Below are 20,779 nucleotides of genomic sequence, written 5' to 3'. Positions count from 1 at the left end.
GGCCAGGTCTCCCTTCAGGCCTCTCCAGCAAACAGCCTTAGTCTGCCAGCAGTCACTGCACGCTCAGACCTGCAGGACAAGGACAGTTAAATACTGCTTCTTAGAGTCTGGGGCCTCTCTTCTGTCATGCATGCATCATCCGCTTTCCAATCGCTTATCCAATCCTGGATCATGGGAGTGTTGGGGCCTATCCCAGCAAGCAATGGGCACAAGGCAGGGTGCAGCCTGGATAGGGTCTGCTGCCGGGTAAACAGACACACACAGTCACACCAGGGCTAATTCTCCCAGAAGACAATTATCCCACCAGCATGTCTGTGGACTGTGGGAGGGAACTGGCGCACCCAGAGGAAACCCACACCAACACAGACGGCACCCCAGCGCTGCCAGGCAGCAGTGCTCACTTTTTAAAGTGGTTTCTTTTTGTTTGTGTTTTTTATTGTGTATGTTATTTAACTTGTTGTTGCTGCTGCTGTTCTGTGTTTGGTGTGGGTGATTCCTTTAACGTCTTTGTATTGGAGCGTACAGGCAAATAAGCATTTCACTGCACTTGTGCATGTGACGAATACACTGAACTTATTAACCCCTAGTTCATGATATTAATTATCAGTTAAGGCAGCGTTTAGCAGGCTGGTAGACGCAGTCCACCCTGCTGCAGTGAGATGGACAGACAGGCGTGCGAGTGCACTCATTCTCTCCTGCCTCTGCCCCCTGCAGCCGATGTACACCCCTCGGCCCCCGGACCGGCTGGCCGTGCCCTCCTACCTGCAGAGGGATCGCTTCGCCCGCTTCCAGCCCACCTACCCCTACCTGCCGCACGACATCGACCTGCCACCCACCATCTCGCTGTCGGACGGCGAGGAGCCGCCCCCCTACCAGGGGCCCTGCACCCTGCAGCTGCGGGACCCCGAGCAGCAGCTGGAGCTGAACCGGGAGTCCGTGCGCGCCCCCCCGAACCGCACCGTGTTCGACAGCGACCTCATCGACGCCTCGCTGTGCGCCCCCAGCCTGCACTCGGGGGTCAGCGCCGCCTGCTACGGCAGCCAGGGCCGCGTGGAGGGGCCGCCACCCACCTACAGCGAGGTCATAGGTCACTGCCACCCGGGCCCCGCCTACTACCCCTCCACCCAGAGACCGCCGGCGCAGGCAGCCACGCCCCCCCCGGTGCACGGCCCCCAGCACAGACTGGACCCAGCGCAGATCAGCCTGGAGAGCACAAACGCGCGCAACAAGGAGACGCAGAAGGTCCAGCCCTTCTGAGACTGAGGCACCGGCAGGGGGGCCGAGCCTTGGATACTCGGGGCCCTCTGTGGCCCTTTCGCGCAGGCCGGCCAGCCCGGGGGAGAGGAGGGGGTGGGAGGGGATGGGGGATGATGATCCCACAATCAGGGACAGAGTGCCCAGCCTGTGCCCCCCACCCCCCACCTCCTGTTGTACAAATATTTACTTGTTCTGTGTTGTTCAGTGCTCACAGCTTTGGCTGTTCTAGGTTTTCAGCTATTGAGGAATTCAAAAAAAAAAGTGTTGAGCTGCATCCCCCTTTACATATTTATTCTTCATCGTCATTATTATTTTTTTCTTCTTTTCAGGGTTAACCAGCCTATCCCTTGCCGAGAGTGTGTTCAGCTGTCTCTCAGTTGTCACTGTGAGCTCTGTTAGACTTGACTTACCTCTACAGCACCTGTCCTTAATTCGAAACGCTCGAAAGTCTTTAGCAGTGTCGAGTCTTCCCTTGCAATCCGGATGACTTATTTCAGGCCCGCGTGGTCGGTGCACTGATATGTGCAGGCCTGCTACCTGTAGACAGGTGTCTCCTCTTTGAGCCTGGCGTGAAGCTGGCTCTGTTGGGCATGACCTGTCCTTGCACTCATCGCTGGAGCAGTGTGCATGAGTCCTGCTTATTTATTTGTCTTTAATTTCCTTAACCTTTCAAGAAACATTTGCACAAAAGAAAATCAAAAAGAAGACTGTGTTTATTTGACTAATCTGCAATATGTATCATAAGAGTATTGGGTACAAAGTGCGCAGGCAGGGGTATTTTTGTAAAAAGAAAAGGGATTATAAAGAGAAAAGAAATTCATTCTTCTTGTTTTGTCTCATAACTAGAAAAAGTGAAATGGCATTTGTTCTTTCCAGGGTGCCAATTCAAACATGTTTAACTTTGTGTTAAAAGAAAAAAAAGCCTGAAAGGACTTAAAAGAAAAAGCACGAATTTAGAGTTATTTATATAAATGTTGAAAAATATTGCACTATTTTTTAATATAAATGACAAATTGCAAGCCCCAGCTTGCACCAGTGAGAAGACCTCTATGGCGATCGGAGGGGATCGTGTGGATGAGTGGTGTGTGTGTTTTCTCACCTGCGCCTGTCTCGGCAGACGGACCGGCTCTGTCACAGGGCCCCTTCACTGCACAGCAGCTCGGAGTGGGGCTGCAGTTCCAAGCTTTCAAATGGTTTTGTTTTTATTGTTCGAGAACCAGCTCACTACCGTGCACAATAGAGCCACAGCCAGCGGACTCCAGCAGCAGAGCCTTCCTGTCTCGCCCCCCCTCCGAGATCCGTGTGACCCAGTTCAGCACCCTTATGGGACTGGTGGGCCTTGGCCAGGTCCTTCTCTGTTATTCCCGGGTCAGAGGCAGCTGGCTCAGAGGTGGAGTGAGTCCGGGGACTTGTCGGGAGCTGAAGTGTTGTAAAAAGCACTTTCAGATGAAGTCGGCTGGAAGCACAGTCGAGGGTGTCCTCCGGGGGTGGTGAGGACATCAGATGACCCTGCGGTTGTGAGGGCAGGATTGGTCTCACGGCCACTGTGTCGCGGCTCGCAACGCCAACAGTGGGGGGCGGGCAGCTGGAGACCTCTCCTCTTACTGGACACAGTCCGATCAGAGTCTTGACCGCCCGACTCGCCTCTAATCAGAAGGCTTGGCCAAGCATCACAGCCCCGGTGCTCCCCTGCAGGCAGTCTTATGATTTTGTCCTCTGCCAGCTGTCCGGGGTTTCATTTAGAGGTCCAGGGGAGGCCCATCCTGGTGTTCAGCGAGGGTGGCGGGGGTGTGTCCGAGCTGCTGTGCTAGCGTGGCTGTTGGGAGGTATTCTTTCCTGCCGGTTCCGTCCTGTGGGCTGGCCGCAGCTGCGCCGGCTGACGTCAAGCGCCCGTCGGGGTCAGGGCGGGGGGCCCAGGGCCAGGCCGGGAGGGGGCTGCTGTGCAGTGCAGGCGTCCCCCTGAACGAGGACTTGTTTGCAGGCGTTCTCTCAGCACTTTAATGAAAACGGGGAGGCACACCAATCCCTTTCAGTCAGCCCGGGTTTTGTTTTCTTCTTATGCAACTGCTCCCTTCCTGGCAGAAACGGCGAGCTGCGGGAGGGCGGAGGGCCGATGCACGAGCCCGAGCACATGCCTTCCAGCCCCCCAGGATCCCTGGGAAAGCCGCTCCTTTCTTTTGTTTACAGCCACACAATCTCAATTAAGATCAGCCGCGGGGAAAAATGAAAAGATCGGTTTCGGCCGGGTGGGCGCCGCTCTCTCCCCCCCCCCCCCCCCCCCAGCGGTTTCGGCCTCGGAGGGAGCTCGGGTATGATTCTGGTCGATCCAGTTTGCTTCAGGGAAACCCGGTGCTGGCTGAAAGTCGTTTCGAGGCAGGGGTGTGACCAGTGAATAAGGCAAGGGGTGACTGGGAGGCACTGGGCAGTCTGGGCGTGCGGTCCTGAGGGCCTCCTGTTCTACATATCTGCCTGTTGTCGCCAGCGACCCCCCCCACCTGCTGAGACGGGGGCGCTCCTGGCCAGCGCGAGCGAGACTGTGCCGGTCCCGGTCACTCCTGCCCGTCACCCCCTCCCTCTCAGGCAAGAGCTCTTCCTGTTTCGGAGATGCCTGGGGCCGGCGCCGGCCGATGACGGGCCGCAGTGTGCCAGCCAGCCCGCGTGAGAGAGGTGTGTGCACGATAGAGGTTTAGGGAGAGTGTTGCAATATACCTACTTTTGCCTTTTGATAATGTAGTTGTTGTTTAACTTAGATATTAAAAAAGGAGGTTGTTGTTTTTTCTTTCACTTTTTTAGAAACTAAGTGGACTTTATTTGTGCAAATTCATTATACATGCATATATATTTTGCTGTGTAACTTGCAGACAAGGCGAATTAATGATACCTATACCTTTTTTTTGTTTTTCACTGGTTATCTTCCATCTGTGTCCAGCACTCATGTCTCCTGTCCTGTCCTTGAGAGTTGAGGAAGTGTGTTGTGCGAATGGATACAGGACCACAGTTTGTGCACTTAGTGTCTGATGGAACCAGAGGGACAGGAGAGTGTTTTCTGGCCCAGGGGTAGTGGGGCTCAGGTCAGAGGTCAGCTGCACTCCTGCCACACCTCCTGTCAAACCGCATCGTCGGCTGCTTCTCCTGAGCGCTCACTTTGCTTTCTGAACTGGCCGCGTCGATTGTCCCCTTGTTTAGATAAACACTGCTTGTTCGCAAATGTCAGAATCAGAAACAACATGGATGCGAGGCGTGATAAAGAGGGGGTGCATCGACGTATGGCTGTGTTTCCCCGAGCGCTCTGACAGGAGGGAGGCGGGGGGCTCTCTGTCCCGTGACGAGCTGCCGTGTCCTGGTGTGGGGGTCAGCAAGGGGTCTGTGTGTGTCCAAGGGGAAACTCACCTGGTTCCTTGGGGAGTTCTTGTTTGGGTTTTTCTAATTGTCTCATTCCTGAACGTAAAAGATTCAGCCTCGCAGCACAAATGGGTCTCCATCTGGGAATATTATACTTGGGATTTTCCTGGATTCCACCACTTTCCAGTGAGTGGCAGGTACCCATCAAATCCCATTCCAGATAAGAGAGTCAATTCACAAAACGCATTCGTCATTGTTGGCTAAGAGCCACTGTGGGCACACAGGTGCTGGGTTAACATCCAGAAAAGCTCTGAAGAGAAATTGAAGGAGTTAAAGCAAATGTCCCTCGCTGTCCCACAATCCCCTGCCCTGCGGTTTGGCACCAGTGCACTCTGGTATATCCCAGCAGCCCAGCGCCTCTCCGGCCTCGGGCCGCGTCCCAGACCTGGTCCCAGGCAGGAGGGCCCTGTGTTGGTCACAGTGCGGTGAGTTTCCTCTAGGGCTGACAGTCGCCTCACACAGAGGTAGCTTGGGCATGGTTCCCAGCATGAAACCGAGCATTTCCAAAGAAGGCATGATCCCACCCGACCCTCAGAGACAGTCATGGGTGGGGTGGGTCTGTGTAACTTGAAGGTTTTTTTTATTCATTTTTGTCAGTTCGCTTGCTTTGCCCATTAAACTGTTGGAAAAACAATGATGTAACACTTTAAGGTTGCAGTATAAGCCTATTTATAAAACTGTTAAGCAATTATCTGTACTAAAAAAAACAGACAAGTTTCCTAGTTCCTTTCCTGGTGCTCATTTTGTTATGAGGATGCTTGTGTTCTGATGAAGAGTTGTTGTTTCTATACTGTACTTAAACCTGTTATATTCTAAAGCATGTTCCATTCAGAGATGTATCGCCGTAAGTATATATATATATTATTGTCAACAATAACTGATCATGTGTAACAACATTTTTATTTTTATTATTTTTTAATTTATATTGGATCCTAAAAGTGTTACCAGGTTTGTATCATTCTGTTAAAGCCGGGGGACGAAGACTATTACCAGAAGCGCTGTAAATCAGATACGTTTCGAGTTAACCTCCATTTAAACAAATAAAAAGGTTTCTAAAAAGACTAGGAGTGTGCTTAGAGTTATTGACTCGGTTAACGAGAGGCAGCAGCTGGGCTGAGCTGTGTTTCTCAGGCAGGAGAGCAGCATTGCCGTTTACTGGCTGGTGGAAGAAACTTTCTGCATTATCAGTTTGCTCTTGTATTTGGCCAGAGCCCTGGATACTCCTCCAGAGAGTCTCCACAGAGTGCCTGTTACTGCAGCGTATACTGTACAGTACCCCCGGTACGAGCAACCACTGCCCCTCCTGCCTCTTCTCTCTTTCTGCGGGACTGGCTTCGGAAAGGGTCGGATCAGGGCTGGGATCAGCACACAGCCGGTGTGTTTCCGAGGTTGTTAGTTTTCTTCTGCAGGGGGCAGCAGGCTGTCTTTGTCAGGCCCTGTGCTGAAGAACCCTGCAGTCGCAAAAACGTTTGGGAACATGCTTTGAAAACCAGTTTTGCAGGGGTAGCGTGTGCTTTTTCTGCACTATGACTAAAGTACATCCTTGGGGAAAACCCAAGTACCACCGATCTTTGGATTGAAATGAAAGATTTTTTTCTCAACTGGAATATGATCAGCAGATGTTTGAAGACTCAACGAGAGAAGGTGTAGGCAGTATTCCTGACTGTAACAGTAGTAGTGCATCCTTTCCACCAGGTGGAGTCCTTACTCTTGCTCTGGCACTGGGACTGCTGTGCAGCAAAAGTTTACGAAAACTTAATTTTGACAAAGAAATGTGAGACTTGTTACAGGATACATTGTACTTTCAATTTAACCTGAAGGCTAATTTCTCTTAATAGACCCCTGGCGGACACTTAAAACATCTCCTAGTGTCTCGTCAGACAGTAAGTGAGCCCGAGCCAGGTCAGGCTGGGCAGCAGAGGGATGGGAGTCCTCAAAGGAAAGCCAGGCTGCTACAGTACACCAGCAGCTCTCAGCCCTGGTCTTCCTCACACGTCAGTCGTCAGTCAGAGTAACCAGCTTCAAACTGCAGAGAGGCTGAGTAAAGTTCCGCGTACTGACACTGTCAGAGGCGGTACTCTCGGAGTTGGGTTTATTTTACACTTAGGACTAATGAAATTAGTTAAATCGGAGACTGACTCCAGCTCAGACCCAGAATCACCGTGACCCTCTCCAGGAGTAGAGGCTTTCTGGTAGCGGCTGGTTGTGCTCTTGTCCATCATTGCTAAAGATCCTGCTCAGACGTGTCCAACCCACTGTATGGCTGCATGAGCAGTTTGGGATGAACATGGTGTGAACAATGGATCCAGGAGTGGAGATTTATATAATGGGAAAGATTATAATGGCAAATGGAAAAATATAATAGAAAAACCTTCTCTCTTATGTTACAGGTAGAGATGTTTAGTAAATACGGGCAAGCCTAGATTAAATTTATGACCTCTTTGACGCCTGAGTTTATTCTGTGAAAGAAGGTACAGCAATCTTTTTGTGAGGATTATTAGTCGCTTGTTGTGTTTTACGAATTACATTTCCATGTCTCCCCTCCCTTCTCACTGCAAACATGTAGCTGGAATTTCAGTAAGTGCCACTCTAATCCGATCAAGCTGTCTTGTTTGGGCTTGTCGTCTTGGAGTTAGGGGATGTGCTGAAGACAAACCTCTGAGTCCAGCCCGCTGGACAGCGCCCCAGCTGTAGCACCATGTCCCCGCGTGGGAGGCGGCCCTGGCCTTTAATGAGTAACCACCAGCCGAGAGACCTGGTGTGGGCAGGGCTGTGTCGGAGCCAGTGACGCAGGACTCTCCTGAATGAAGTGGGTTGTTTTTCTGCGCTGTTGCGTAACAAGCACACCTCCTGCCCCGCTCTGGGTCACCTCTAGCTATGCCGCTGAGGCCTGTGGGTGAGAGAGAGCTGACTCTGCAGCACCCTCAGCTCCGGGCAGGGGACCAGACACAAACTCCCCACAAACTGGAACACAGACCCTGACGAAGTACAGGTTTGTGACCACAGCCTGGACACAGACACTGGGCGGCACAGGTAGACCTGGCCACCCTGAGAGGACAGGCTCGGTGACCACAGCCTGGCACTTCAGGTACTTCTTGAATATCAAGACGAATAATCGTGTTTAATTATGAAACCAACAGAACTGTCACGTCTGTGTTTCGTTAGAATTGTCTCAGTAAACAAGTTTTTTGCTTGCTGTCTTAACCTGCCCTGTTTTAGTTCATTCTGAAGCAACAACCATTCTTTCTCCATACATATACAGTATATTCCAGTGTACTCTACAATGAACAGTAAATGACTTTAGTTTATTGTTGAAAACCCTCTTTTATAAAAACAGTATTAACTGTGTATGACTTCTTACTGATGGCTAGTACCCAGCTGGTCTGCACAGCACCTTGTGCTTTTTCATATGAAAAGCAAGTTCACTGCTGACTGGGGAAACTGGGCTGTGCTGTCCAAGGGTTGCTGGGACAAAGGAGTGATTTTCCGCAATTTGTAGGCAATTTAGTAATAAAAACCATTTTATGGATATGAATAGAAATGATCCCAGCCTTGCCCTGGGATAAAATGATATTATGAGAGAGTGCCCTCTGGCCTGAGCTGTATTACTCTTTGTAACTGCTGAGCACTTTGGCCCACAGTTCCATTAAAAACAGCTCAATAGTCCTTAACAGTCAGCGCGGAACAAGCGTCTCCTTCACTGTGTCTCGCAGATTGCTTCTCTTGCCAAGGCTGGCCTGTGATCTGTCACTAAATTCACAGTAAATCCCCAGAGAAACTCCATAAAAGTGCACAGAGTTGCCTGAATGCTTAAGTGTTTTCTGCAAGTCCAGTGAGCAGGCAAGACCCTCTCTCTACAGACTTGGTATTAACTTGTAGGGAAGTTTTCAACAGAACATTTGCAAATTGCTTTTACGTTTTTCTATGTCTGGGGTGACCCTCCTGCCCATTGCCTGCTGGGATGGCAACCCTGTTTCGAAACAGTTAGAAAAGGGATGGAGGGTTCATTTTCTTGTCTCTCCCAGGTTTACACCACGTACTGAATTTACCTTCTCCTCAGGATGGAACATGTTTACAGTGTTTTATAATACCTCACACTGCTTTGGCAAGATCTGATTACACCACGGCTCTCCGTAGTCCTTCTGGGGGCCGGGACACATGTCCCCAGTATCAGCTGCTCTTGGGGTTCAGCTGGTGGTAGGGCCCAGGTTTTGTTCTGGAGATGACCGGGGGGTTGTTCCACACTACACAAGAGCTGTCGTGCGGCTGACGCACCCTGACATTAAGGGCCACGTGGTCTCCTTTCTGCTGCTGTCTGAAACACAGGAAAGGCGGAGGTGATTCTGGGCACATGTCCCAGAGGGAAGATGCTCCTTTAGCTACAGGACAGGGGTCAGTCAGAGGTAACAGGTAGGCAACCAAGTGATACGTGGAAAACGAAGGGCGATGGGTTATTTTCTGGATTTCCTTATGAACGTTGAATATGGTCGTTCTTCATGGATATTTTACCACTTACCTTTCCCAGACTCTACTGCTCTACTTCCATAATCCCGTGGCATACATCTCACCTCTCCAGCCAGGCTTTCCTGAGTTTCCCAGGGTGTCCCCTGGGCAGTCGCAGGGCAGTGGGGTGTGTGAGTCCAGCTGGCTGTCCGAGTGGCTGACCAGCAGTGTGCCTGGAGGTGGGCTGATGACACGGTGGGCCTGTGGGCAGGGTCACTGTCCCCGAATTACATCACACACCTGTTTAGCCAGCATTCCTGCTTCCTGCAGCTCCGCGCCGGTCCTGTGGAATGTGCCCTGGTGTTGAGCAACTCTCGTGCAGTGCGGTGTGGGGCTATCTCCCTGGGCAAACATGCTGTTCGATCTCTCCCGCCGGCTTGTGTAATGCGCTGGGGCTCTGGGGAGAGTGCCAACTGCGTGAATCCACAGCTCAGAAATGCTGAACTGCTAGTTTGATCTGGGGTGGACTGGAACCATATCAGCAGGTACAGTTTGCTCTTGCAGCCCCTTTTGCTTTTAAGAGAATTTCGTCATGAGGAATGGACACCTGCCGCGCTTGTGCTGTTGTGGAGAGCCTGTGCGTGCGAGTGTCTCGTTCCACCCTCGCTCCCGAGCTCCTCGTGTCTTCGGCTCCATGGGGACGTTTGCGCCGGTTGTGAATTTGCATAGAACCCAAGCGATCAGCCTCAGGAGGTTCTGAAGAGATCGCCCCGGGTGCCAAGTAGTTTTACTGGTCTCATCAGCATCAGTTTTCACAATGGCAGCTCTGCAGGAAAGACAGGCCCCGGCTGACCGTGCATGACACAGCATGTGTGACTAACACTTCCTCACTTCTCCTTTATCCCATGGGAGCTGAGCTCCCCTGCACTGACCTGAGCTGACCGGCCCGGGGACTGGGGGAAAGGTCACAGAGACTCCTGGGACTCTGCCTGTTCTGGATGAAACCGCTGCGCAGTGCCCTGTCAATAGGACAGAGCAGATTCCCGCACACTCAGAGTGCAGCCGTCGCAGCAGACAGAGGACACACTGGCCATCCTCGGCTCGGCCCGGGCGGGCACTCGTCCTGAACCCCTGCTAAAGAAAGAGGGGCGAAGGCTTGAGGGGGACATCTACAACTTTAAACAGAAATTCCCTTGCAAAAAAAATGCCAAAGGCAAACGAAAGTGGTAAAAGTAACTTTAGACGCAGCTCTGCCACTGCGCTTTCAGGCAGAGCTGGGCTCTGTACTTCTGGCAGCACTCCACTGAGGGGCAGCACTGAGCAAGCAGCTGGCTGCACTGGTACGGATGCCAGGTATCGTAAATGCCAGGGCAAGTTTCGCTCCACAGTGCCAGGCTGCTGGATTGGAAACGCCAGGAAGTGCCACAGGAAATTCTGCCTTTTCCAAGTGCACTGCACAGAGCTCCACACATTCCGAACCCCTCGGCCTCTCTGCGATCTCAGCCAGCTCTGACTCACCCATGTTTTTTTCCCTCTGAACGCCCACTGAGCGATTGAAAATCAGATGATTGTTGATCATGACCGCAAGATTGCACTCTTCAGCTGACCCTGCTGCACTAGTTAAGGGGTTGTTTTTTAAAATGCTTCTGCTGATGACTGTGGAGGCACCAGCCCCCAGGGGTTGTGTATTTTGACTTTGAAGTACGAGGGAGGTCGGGACTGAAAGATCTCAGCTCTGGAGGCAACTTAAGACCTTCTAGCCCTGCTCTGCTTCTCCTACTCTTCCTGTAGTTGTTCCTTCAGGCCTCAAATATCATCTTGCCTCCTCCACAGGTCTCCAGTGTTCTCTTGCCATTTATGATAGAAATGCTTCTGCCCTTCCTTTGTTCAAAGTGTGAGCATTTCTAAATTAATATTTATATTAGCGTTCTGTAAAACAATGTTGATAAAACAGTGTAGTAAATTCAGGTTCCTGGGCTTGCGCCCTCACCACTCCCACCCCAGTTCGTCCCTCACCTCATGGGCTCGAACCCGGGACTCCAGCATCACTCAACAGGGCTCTTGCCAGCTGAGCTAAAGAAGAGCTTTGTCAGCCCAGGTGGCCAACACTGCTGTTCTGTGCAGGGGGGGTAGAGGGCGGTGCCGTCACCGCACTGCAATCGGCTTGTGCCTGTATGTCGGCCGTTTCGTTACACTAGCAATATTATAAGAATACTGAGATTAATTGCTATTTTATTGTTTTCGTTCCTTTCTGTCATCTCCTCTCACTGAGTGAACCCAGGTGGCATCGCAGTACCAGTTACTGGAGGACCGAGACTGGAAAGCAATGGGACACCAGAGCAGTGGGAAGGGGAGGATGCCGAGCTACACTGTGAGAGCAACGTGGGAAAGGTCTTCTCCCGGAACAGATAAGCCTGTCTCCGGGTGCTCAGTCCGGACTGGAACACTCTGGGCAACACTCGGATCAACAGGGACTGTGAAGAGTTTTAGCTTGAGCCAAAAGTCCTTGTTTCTCGTCCACCATTGTGAACACTCAGGGGCACTTTAATTATTAAACTGATGAGTTCATCGAGAAGAGACGTTGACCCCGACTCCCATTTCTACAGCAGCCATTGCGACAAGGGCGCATCAGCAGTGTGCAGCCAGGAACTGGGGGCGACACCCCTCTCATGTGGGGTGCAGTGTCCTGGTCACTCTACACTGCAGCCCAGTCCTAGGTTCATGCTGTGTTGTATCAGAAGGTAAAGATGCACCCTTGCTTTCTCCAGCTGTTCACACCCATGCCTCGTACAGGAAGGAACCTCTGTGGTCTTTGGAGTCAGAACAGAGATGGGCAGCAGCTGTTCTGCTGGTGGTCATGGTGGTTCTGACAGCTCAGATCCTCCTCTCTGGAGATGGGTGCTTCTTTCTGTCCAGGGCAGCCCGGCATCAGCACAGCTGCTCTCTGGGCCAGACTGCAAGGCTATACCCTTGTTCCACACAGTAATTTGCTCAGCTGAATTCCTGATAGGTCCTTCATCAGAAAGCCACTCATCAACAGACCACAACCGACTACAAACATGTTACAAAAATCCAATTTTATTTATTTATTTACATTTTTAAACCTTTTGTGCTGAAAATAATTACTTTTTTAATTACAACCACACAATTACACTATTAATAAAAAAAAATAAAACTATCCTAACAGCTAATGCTGTACAAAAATAAATTAAAATGTTTCACAATAGCAATAACAATAACTATAACAGTTATTCTGCAAGAAAGAACATGTTCTGCATTTGAAACATGTGCTGATTCCCCAGTGTTTGGAAGACAGCAGGGCAGGACTTTTTTGTTCTCTGGTAACACATCCAAACATACTGTACCAGGCTCGTAAAAACATCTATTTGGAAAGCGTATGACATTAAAATATTGCATAAATGTGCAAATCAGAATATAGGCTATTGATCTCTGCCTCTCACTTTTTAAAAATATACTTGACACTTAAAGACAAGTTAACACTATAATCTAAAATGATTCAGCTCTTCTCAGGTTCCAGAAGACATTTCAGTTCATTAGCAATACTGTTAGTGTTTCACAGGGCTGGAGGTCAGCAGCCACAGCTAGAGCACAGGACGCTGGAGGTAAAGATTTCTTTGATTTTTCAACATCCACCATTTTCTTCACTTTTTTTCCTTAAGCGATGGTGGGAGCCCTGGCTCATGAACTTGGAATTAAAAGCAACAGTAAATTAAGCAATCCGCTAATTTCCTAATTTCCGCCAGGCCTCCCTGGCAGTGCGCTGTTTTCTGGCCCCGCCTCACAGCTGGTGTATCCTCTGCTCCAGCAGACACAGCTGCCTCTCCACCTCGTAGGGCAGGTCGTCGTTCACCTGCGTCTCGAAATACGCGCGGATCGCCCGGGCCTCCTCCTCCCAGAAGTCCCGGGGCAGGTGGAAGAGCTCCTGCAGGTCCACCTCCTGGCCCAGCCCCTTCAGGTTGAGCGCCCCCTCGGCGGGCAGGTACCCCACGGCCGAGGGGAACACGCCGGCCTCCCCGTCCACCCTGCGGAAGATCCACTCCAGCACGCGCACGTTCTCCCCGAAGCCCGGCCACAGGAAGGCCCCCTGCGCGCTCCGGCGGAACCAGTTGACGTGGAAGATCTTGGGCAGCCTGGCCCGCGGGCGCTGCTCCATGCTGAGCCAGTGTGTCAGGTAGCGGCCGAAGTTGTAGCCGAAGAAGGGCCTCATGGCGAAGGGGTCGTGCATGATCACTTTGCCTGGGGCGGGAAGGGAGGACGATCAGTTGCGTGTGAGAGAGACACAGAAAGACAGCCCTACCAGCGGCTCCCGGCTTCACATCTCTCAGGCAGCTCATTAGCTTGCTCCTAAAAGGGCCGGTGCAGCTGCTTCTGTATCTGAGCCAGCAGGGACGGGCACGTCGGGGGGACTGAGCATCCCATAACCCCCCTCTCTGAACCGGCTTCATCACTCTGCTCTCCTCCCCACTGAGAGCTGCTGTGTGGGGAGCGGACTGGCGCACTCCGGCTGCCGTCGCATCATCCAGGCGGGGCTGCACACTGGTGGTGGTGGAGGGGATCCCCATTACCTGTAAAGCGCTTTGAGTGGAGTGTCCAGAACAGCGCTGTATAAGTGTGTGTGTCTATGCACGCTCACCTTTGTGCTCAGCTGCAGCTGTGGCCTCGGACCTCATGGCAGCGCCCACGAACACACCGTGCTGCCAGTCAAAGGCCTCATATACCAGGGGCACACCTGGAGACAGAGAGGACAGAACGGGTTAGTGTCAGAGGAATTGCATCTTTTATTGAAGACTAGATTAGACTTCTATATCAGCATTCTTTCTGTATTCATGTCATTAATACATTAATAAGGGGATTGAGGGTGGCACGTCAGTCACCGTGTGGAGTCTGCATGCAACCATCCTCCTACAGAGCTCTGGCACCTCATGATGCCCGAGTGGGGGGACTCACCCTGTGGTCTGCGCCCTCCGAAGATGATGGCCTCAATGGGGACGCCCTCTGGGGACTCCCACTGCGGGTCAATGATGGGGCACTGGCTGGCTGGGGTGCAGAACCTGGAGTTAGGGTGTGCACAGGGCTCGCCTGCAGGACAGGTAGGGAGGAAAAAGAAGGGTTAATAAGCTCCAGCTCAGTGCCACAGCATCTCACTGAGGAAAGAGGCTGCTCCATGCCAACTAAGTTTATGGTATATTTCACGAGTCTTAAAGCAATGGTTAAGTCATCTGGTAACTGCAAAACCAGACAGGCGTCTGTCATTAAAAGTGATTCCGGTGACTGAAGCCTGGAGGTTTTTCTAGGCTGCAGATGTGTCTGGTGGCTCTGGTTTTCTCTGGGGGTGCCTGGGGAGAGGGGGTGTCTCGTGGATGGAGGAGGGCAGCGGACTCACCGTCCTCAGGGGTCCAGGGTTTGTTCTTCCAGGAGGTGAGGGTGACACCCTTGGGGAGGGTCAGGTCCATGCCCTCCCAGTACACCCCTCCGTCGCTGGTCTCCGCCACGTTGGTGAAGATGGTGTTCTTGCAGATGGTGGCCATGGCGTTGGGGTTCGTCTTCACGGAGGTCCCGGGCGCGACGCCGAAAAACCCATTCTCTGGGTTGATGGCCCTCAGATTCCCTGTGCAGAGAGGAGACGGACCTGAGAGTTAACTGCTGCAGGGCAGCAGGCGTGCCTGCCTGCTAACATGCAAGAACTGAACAAGGATTAAAAAAGCCTCTTCTTCTGCTTTTCAGAAGCGAACCGTTAAGATCCCAGGTGGGGGCTTTTCAGAAACTCCAGAACAGCACTGGAGACTCCAGTGTGGGAAACGAGCTCTTCACGCACAATAGCCATCGCACAAGCGTTTGTCCCGCTTGTGTTCGGGAATGTCAGAGTGTCCTGCATACAAAGTGCATATCTGAAAACAAGCAGAGCTGCTTCATGATATGGACCAGGAACCAGTAGGCTGCCGTGATCGAGGCTGGGGACCTCTGACCCTCCATAACACTTATTTCGGGATGGAACCCGCCATCGCCTGCTCCTGAGCAGCGCTGTGGAGATTAGGGGGCTGAGGCTGTGCTTCGTGTTTTAGGGCTCCTTCACAAAAAGGAGGGGGGGCGCGTCCGCAGGAGGCCCCAGTAAAGCCGTGAGGGTGCTCGGTTACGGGAGAGAGCGGGACAGGCTGGTTCTGACCTTCCTCATCGAATTTCATCCAGGCGATGTCGTCGCCCACACACTCCACCTTCCAGCCGGGCAGCGAGGGCTTCATCATGGCCAGGTTGGTCTTCCCGCAGGCGCTGGGGAAGGCGGCGGCGATGTACTTCTTCCGGCCCTCCGGGCTGGTGATGCCCAGGATCTGCAGAAGGAAGGGGAGGAATCCTTCAGGGCTGGGGGCTGCCGTGACCGTGACCGAGGCACAGGGCTGGACAGACCTCAGTGACTGTGAGCACACAGGGACGTGCTGGGCAGCCCTGCAGTGGCCACGGCACAGAGCCGGCTGGCCTGTAGTGGCCCTGACAACAGGGCAGGGCCGCGCCACCCTCGCTGACAATGACAACACAGGACAAAGCTGGACGGCCCTCCCTGTGACTGTGATGTGTGTCTGTCCAGCCCAGCCCTGCAGTGACCATGACTGCACGGCTGAGCTGGACAGCCCTGCAGCGACAGTGACCACAGGACGCAGCTGGACAGCCCTGTAGTGACCGTGCCCAGTGGACAGGGCCCACTCTGCCATCCCCTCTCGCGACGGCCCCGGAGCAGCGGTCAGCTCACCAGCATGTGCTCGGCCAGCCAGCCCTCCTCCTTGGCGATGCGCGAGGCGATGCGCAGAGCGAAGCACTTCTTCCCCAGCAGGGAGTTCCCGCCGTAGCCGCTGCCGAAGGAGACGATCTGCCGCCGGTCCGGCACGTGGGCGACCAGGGTGAGCTCGGGGTTGCAGGGCCAGTTGTTGACCAGGGGCCCTGGGGGTGATGGGGGGGACAGAGAGCGGCGCTCAGTGGAGTGGCACCTCCTTGCGGCACGGGCGGGTTCAGAGACGGGTTTTCAGCTCTCGCGTGTGAGGACCGAGAGGAGAGCGCTGGTGCATTCGGCCCGCTGGAGAGCTGGCAGCGCGTTGATCTGGGGATCTTATCCAGCCGTCTAGATGCAAAACTACATGAAACCCCTTTGTATCCAACTTGTGCCTGTTCTCTCTATCCACTGCAGACAAGCCAGGTCTGTGCCTGGCAGGGATATGTGGCACGAGCAGCCATTGAGGGCTTCTCTGGTCTTTTTCCCGTGTGTTATTGATAATGCCGTGGTGGGGACGGACAGGCGCTCGAGCGTTTCTGACAGCGGTGGGGGGGGCGGAGCGGACTTACTCTTGAGGGGCAGAGGGCAGCCCACGGAGTGCAGGCAGCGCACAAACTCCCCGTCCCCCAGGGCCTGCAGCACGGCCGCCCCCATCCGCGTCATCACCCGCATGCTGGCCACCACGTAGGGGGAGTCCGTGAGCTGCACCCCGATCTTGGAGAGCGGCGAGCCCAGGGGGCCCATGCTGTAGGCGATCACGTACATGGTGCGGCCTGCAGAGGGAGCAGCAGACACAGGGAGCTAGGGCCGCCCTCCTCTCCACACACACGCACAACACAACACACACGCACAACACACACACTACAGACACACGCACAACACACACACAACACACACATACACAACACACACGCACAACACACACACACCACACACACACACTACAGACACACGCACAACACACACACACACACACAACACACACACGCACAACACACCCCCGGAGGAGGACAGTCCCCGACAGGGTTTTTCTCCCCAGATGAAGTCAACAGTTCTGATTTAAGGGGCTCGAGCAGGGCTCTCTTTCAGCCCAGAGCCAGTTCAGGATTACGGCCCACAGACCCACATCTCCGACTCAGACTCCGTCAGGTACCTCTCATGCAGCCGGGGAAGCGCAGGTTCATGGCCTTCTCGAACTCCCCCTGGGACATCCAGCGCCCCAGCTGGCTGAGCCCGGAGCGCGGCGTGGGCACCGTGTCCCTCTCCTCCTGCGTCACGATCACCGTCCGGCTCTCCACGCGCGCCACGTCTCGGGGGTCGGTGCGAGCCAGCCAGCTGCAGGCAGCAGGAGACAGGAGGGGTGAGTTGGGCCCTCGGGGCCTTTCATTGCTGCCTTGCAAAGCCCTGTAAACACGAGCTTGGTCCAGGGAGTCCCCCTGCCTTCAGGTCCCCACCGACGGTAAGTGACTCCCTGCCCTGTGCGGCTGTTTATTCTACCGGCGCCAGCTGCGCCGTGGAGAGAACCGGCCTGCGGGCGCTTACCAGTTCTCGTACTTGTGCAGCCTCTTGATCATTCCCTGCTCCTCCAGCAGCGTGAGGACGCGCAGGTTCTCCTCCTCCGAGCCGTCGCAGATGTGCAGGGAGTCGGGCTGGCAGAGGGAGGCGCTGCTCTCCACGAACTCCCGCAGCGCCGGGCCGAGGGCGGCCAGGTCCCCCTGCAGGACGCGCGGCGCGGACAGCGCTTGGTTGTGCACCTGGGGCGGCATGATGTGCTCAGCTGGGTTGGGGTGAAGATGCCGTCAGCGCCCTGAGAGGAAGAAGGAGGCGAAAACTAATGCGCCCGCAGGAGACGTTTCGTTTCTACAGCGTCACGTTGGCTCCTGGACAGATTCTTCCCGCAGAATCTTCTATTTCTCACTGAAGAAGCGGGGAGGCGAATCTAATTGCATTATATTTCACTGAACAGAGGGATTCAGTACACGAGGCGTTCCCACGCATGTCGCCGGCACGAATTAGCGGTAGGGTGATTTGCGGGAACTTTAAAAGTTTCGCCTTTCAAGACTCCAGCGCAAACTCTTGTACAATACAGCTCACATTCATGAAATTCGTGTTTAAAACTGTATCCGACCTATTAAGATATCCACATTGACAATACGAAGCTGAACTCGTTTAATCGCTTTTTTCCTACAGTGTTTGTACTCACGTTTATTCCAGACTTTCGCCTATTGTACAGTATTGGGTTTACAATGCTTGTTATTGTATTATTGCTAGTATCCTGTCCGCCCTGGGGTCGGTGGTCCAGTGCCCATCTAACCCATACAGACTACTACAGAGCGGACAGATGGATCACAAGGAAACCAGCGCAAAACCTGTTTGACACACGAATCCGGAATATCCGTCTCGGGGAAAAATAAAATTAACGGGACGGGACAGTACATTTACTGTCCCGTCGTTTATTTAACCAGGTCATGATTGGTTAAGGCCAAATTTCCCATTGGCCTTAACCAATCATGGCCTCCTAATAATCCCCATCTATGAATTGGCTTCATTACTCTCTCTGCTCTCCTCCCCACTAATAGCTGATGTGTGGTGAGCGTTCTGGCGCACTATGGCTGCCGTCGCATCATCCAGGTGGATGCTGCACATTGGTGGTGGTGGAGGGGAGACCCCATTACCTGTAAAGCGCTTTGAGTGGAGTGTCCAGAAAAGCGCTATATAAGTGTAAGCTATTATTATTATTATTATTATTATTATTTATAATAATCGAACTCACTTAACCAACGGTTAACGGGTTGGAAATCATCTCCTATTTAAAAAAAAGGCATTTACAAAAACAATGACGTTTTCACTCACTTCTGGTAAGAAGGCCCCTAAATTCTCAAGAGTTTGAGTGAATTTAGTCTAGCCCCAGCCCGAGTCTGCTGGAGATGCTCCTGCCCGCCGGAGCCAGGTGAGCTGGTATTTCTGATACAGCTGCCCTGCCTGAGAGCTCACAGCCGGTAGTCTGCAGGTAGTCACCCCGGCACCAGTGCGACTCTATCTGAACTCGCCACGACAAAACGGTTTTTACTATTAAAAGCAGAGACCTTCTAACACCTGGTTCGTCACGTCATTATACATTACAGAGAAGACGATGCTCAAATGTATTTTAAAATCAATGCAAATCTTAACTTGACACTTATTTTAAAGTGAATGTAAAGCAGAGAAAATATGAGATAATGAATAGTCTAATACCTTACCAAGATCCTTTTAAAAAAAAGCGAATCAGGTGGATGGAGTGAGCTGTCTCTGCAGATGTCTCTGGGACACGGTCTCGGTGTGGGATGCCTCAGCTCCTGTATGATCACAGCTGGACAGTCCTGCTCATTTATAGTGTGTCAGCCGGGGTGGGGGGGGCGAACTTCAGATGGGATTAGCATAAACCCAGAACCTACAAACCACCTGCCCCCCCGAAAAGAACACACCGAAATGAATAATTAAACATCGGGAAAACACGTCCCTAAGGTTAATTATTCAACCCGGCATCATGTTCTTGTTTTGTTCTTTTTCTCCGAGATACTAAGTCGAAAAAAATAAAAAAAGAGATCACATCTGGCAGTATTCCAGGTTATTGCTAGCAGTTGCTCCATGCGGTTCACGTTAAAGTTCAACTCTGCCCCACATCGCCCCTGATGCAAGACAGACAGCTTCCAGACCTGTTCGGCTCCATCTCGTCGATGAATGACGTATCCCTTGCGGCAGATACTAAAACCTGATTGGCTGTTGTCTTGACACCTTAGTGCGAATCGCAGGCTGTGATTGGCCAGGGGCCGCGGAGGCTCGTCCAAGATGTGACAGCGGCGGAAGCCGGGAGTCCTGGCTGGTAGAGCTGAGCTCGCAGCTGCACGGGAGTTTCTAGGGCCGGTTAATCTACTCCAGGTCTGATCCATTTTCTTCCAGGCGAACTCTTCCCTCTTGAATTATACCCGGATTCAACTAATAATTTAACCGCATAGCTAAACGTTAAGTTTAGGATTCGCTCCTCGAAGTCGTATTCTGTTCAGGAGCAAAAATAAATAAAATGCTCAAATGAATAGTCAGTTTAATCAGAGTATTGCTTCAAATAAGTGCTAAATCAAACCGTTCAAAGTCCAGACGGAAAAACAGACACTGGAGTCGCCAAATCCAGGATAAGGAGTAAGAGATGCCTCCAGGAACTTTCAATGTCGTTTAAAAACGATCAAATAAAGCTGAAGTAGGGGTACCGCAGTCCCGAGTCACACTCCTGTCCTCCTCTCGCTGCGCTTTGAACGCGCATTTCTCATCAGCTGGGGGCGGAATTCACACCGGGCATCTCCGGCACAGACCCGGCTCCGCGCAGCACACCAGGCGCTGCAGGAGCGCCCGGCACTGGGTAGCCGGGACAGACCCGTCCGAACCCAACTGCACAGCGACTCTGAGCGCCACCGCTGGCTTTAAATTATGTGCTTAAAAAATAAACGATTCTCACTCTCCGGAAACGATTCTAGACACTTGATCTGCACGTCATGTGTTAAAATACTGAAGGAAATGTTTTAGAAATATTTATAAGTAAGATGTGTCTGACCCAGGGGATACTGAATCGTACAGGAGCCCGGCTCCCCTGCGACCCGGTATCGGAGAGAGTGGTCAGAAATGTACTGGATGAATGGGTGAATGGATGAACGGATTATGATCCCGGAGGCGCTGTGTTTCTGGGGCGTGTGGATGGGGAACCGAACGCAGTAAGAGCTGGTGGCGGTTTTCACGGTGTTTTCTCGCACAAAGAAAAGGAGGAGGGGAGTTACAAAATCCTGAGAGAGGCTGGAATCGTTTTCTGAAAACCTGCCCGACAGACAATTCGGCACGATGTAACCAGCAGTCTTAAAACAAGACGCC

At 52.6% G+C, this 20,779-nt stretch overlaps 2 protein-coding genes and 1 long non-coding RNA gene across 3 annotated transcripts in view; 2 read left to right on the top strand and 1 right to left on the bottom strand.

Moving 5' to 3' along the window:
- Window positions 1-5,720, top strand: part of pmepa1 (prostate transmembrane protein, androgen induced 1) — a 35,173-nt gene extending 29,453 nt beyond the window's left edge. Inside the window, exon 4 of the mRNA XM_088607850.1 lies at window positions 715-5,720. Coding sequence (XP_088463976.1) covers window positions 715-1,257 — 543 coding nt within the window. The 3' untranslated portion in view covers window positions 1,258-5,720. The remainder of the gene's footprint in view (window positions 1-714) is intronic.
- Window positions 5,721-7,093: 1,373 nt separating this feature from the next.
- Window positions 7,094-11,681, top strand: LOC148648398 (uncharacterized). The gene is made up of 2 exons (XR_015926715.1): window positions 7,094-7,747; window positions 11,384-11,681. It is a non-coding gene; the product is annotated as an uncharacterized LOC148648398 (long non-coding RNA).
- A 481-nt stretch (window positions 11,682-12,162) lies between these two features.
- Window positions 12,163-19,280, bottom strand: pck1 (phosphoenolpyruvate carboxykinase 1 (soluble)). Its single transcript, XM_088607809.1, has 10 exons — window positions 19,123-19,280; window positions 17,426-17,690; window positions 17,037-17,218; window positions 16,453-16,656; window positions 15,866-16,053; window positions 15,287-15,449; window positions 14,507-14,731; window positions 14,071-14,202; window positions 13,757-13,852; window positions 12,163-13,359 (listed from the first exon to the last, which is right to left on the bottom strand). Exons 2-10 carry the CDS (start codon window positions 17,647-17,649, stop codon window positions 12,902-12,904), a joined length of 1,872 nt encoding a protein of 623 aa, XP_088463935.1. The 5' UTR covers window positions 17,650-17,690; window positions 19,123-19,280; the 3' UTR covers window positions 12,163-12,901.
- Window positions 19,281-20,779: the final 1,499 nt, after the last annotated feature.

The sequence above is a fragment of the Lepisosteus platostomus genome, chromosome 15, assembly GCF_059453375.1.
Source record: "Lepisosteus platostomus isolate fLepPlt1 chromosome 15, fLepPlt1.hap1, whole genome shotgun sequence".
Taxonomy (NCBI): Eukaryota; Metazoa; Chordata; class Actinopteri; order Semionotiformes; family Lepisosteidae; genus Lepisosteus; species Lepisosteus platostomus.
This window is presented reverse-complemented; position numbering and strand designations above follow the sequence as displayed.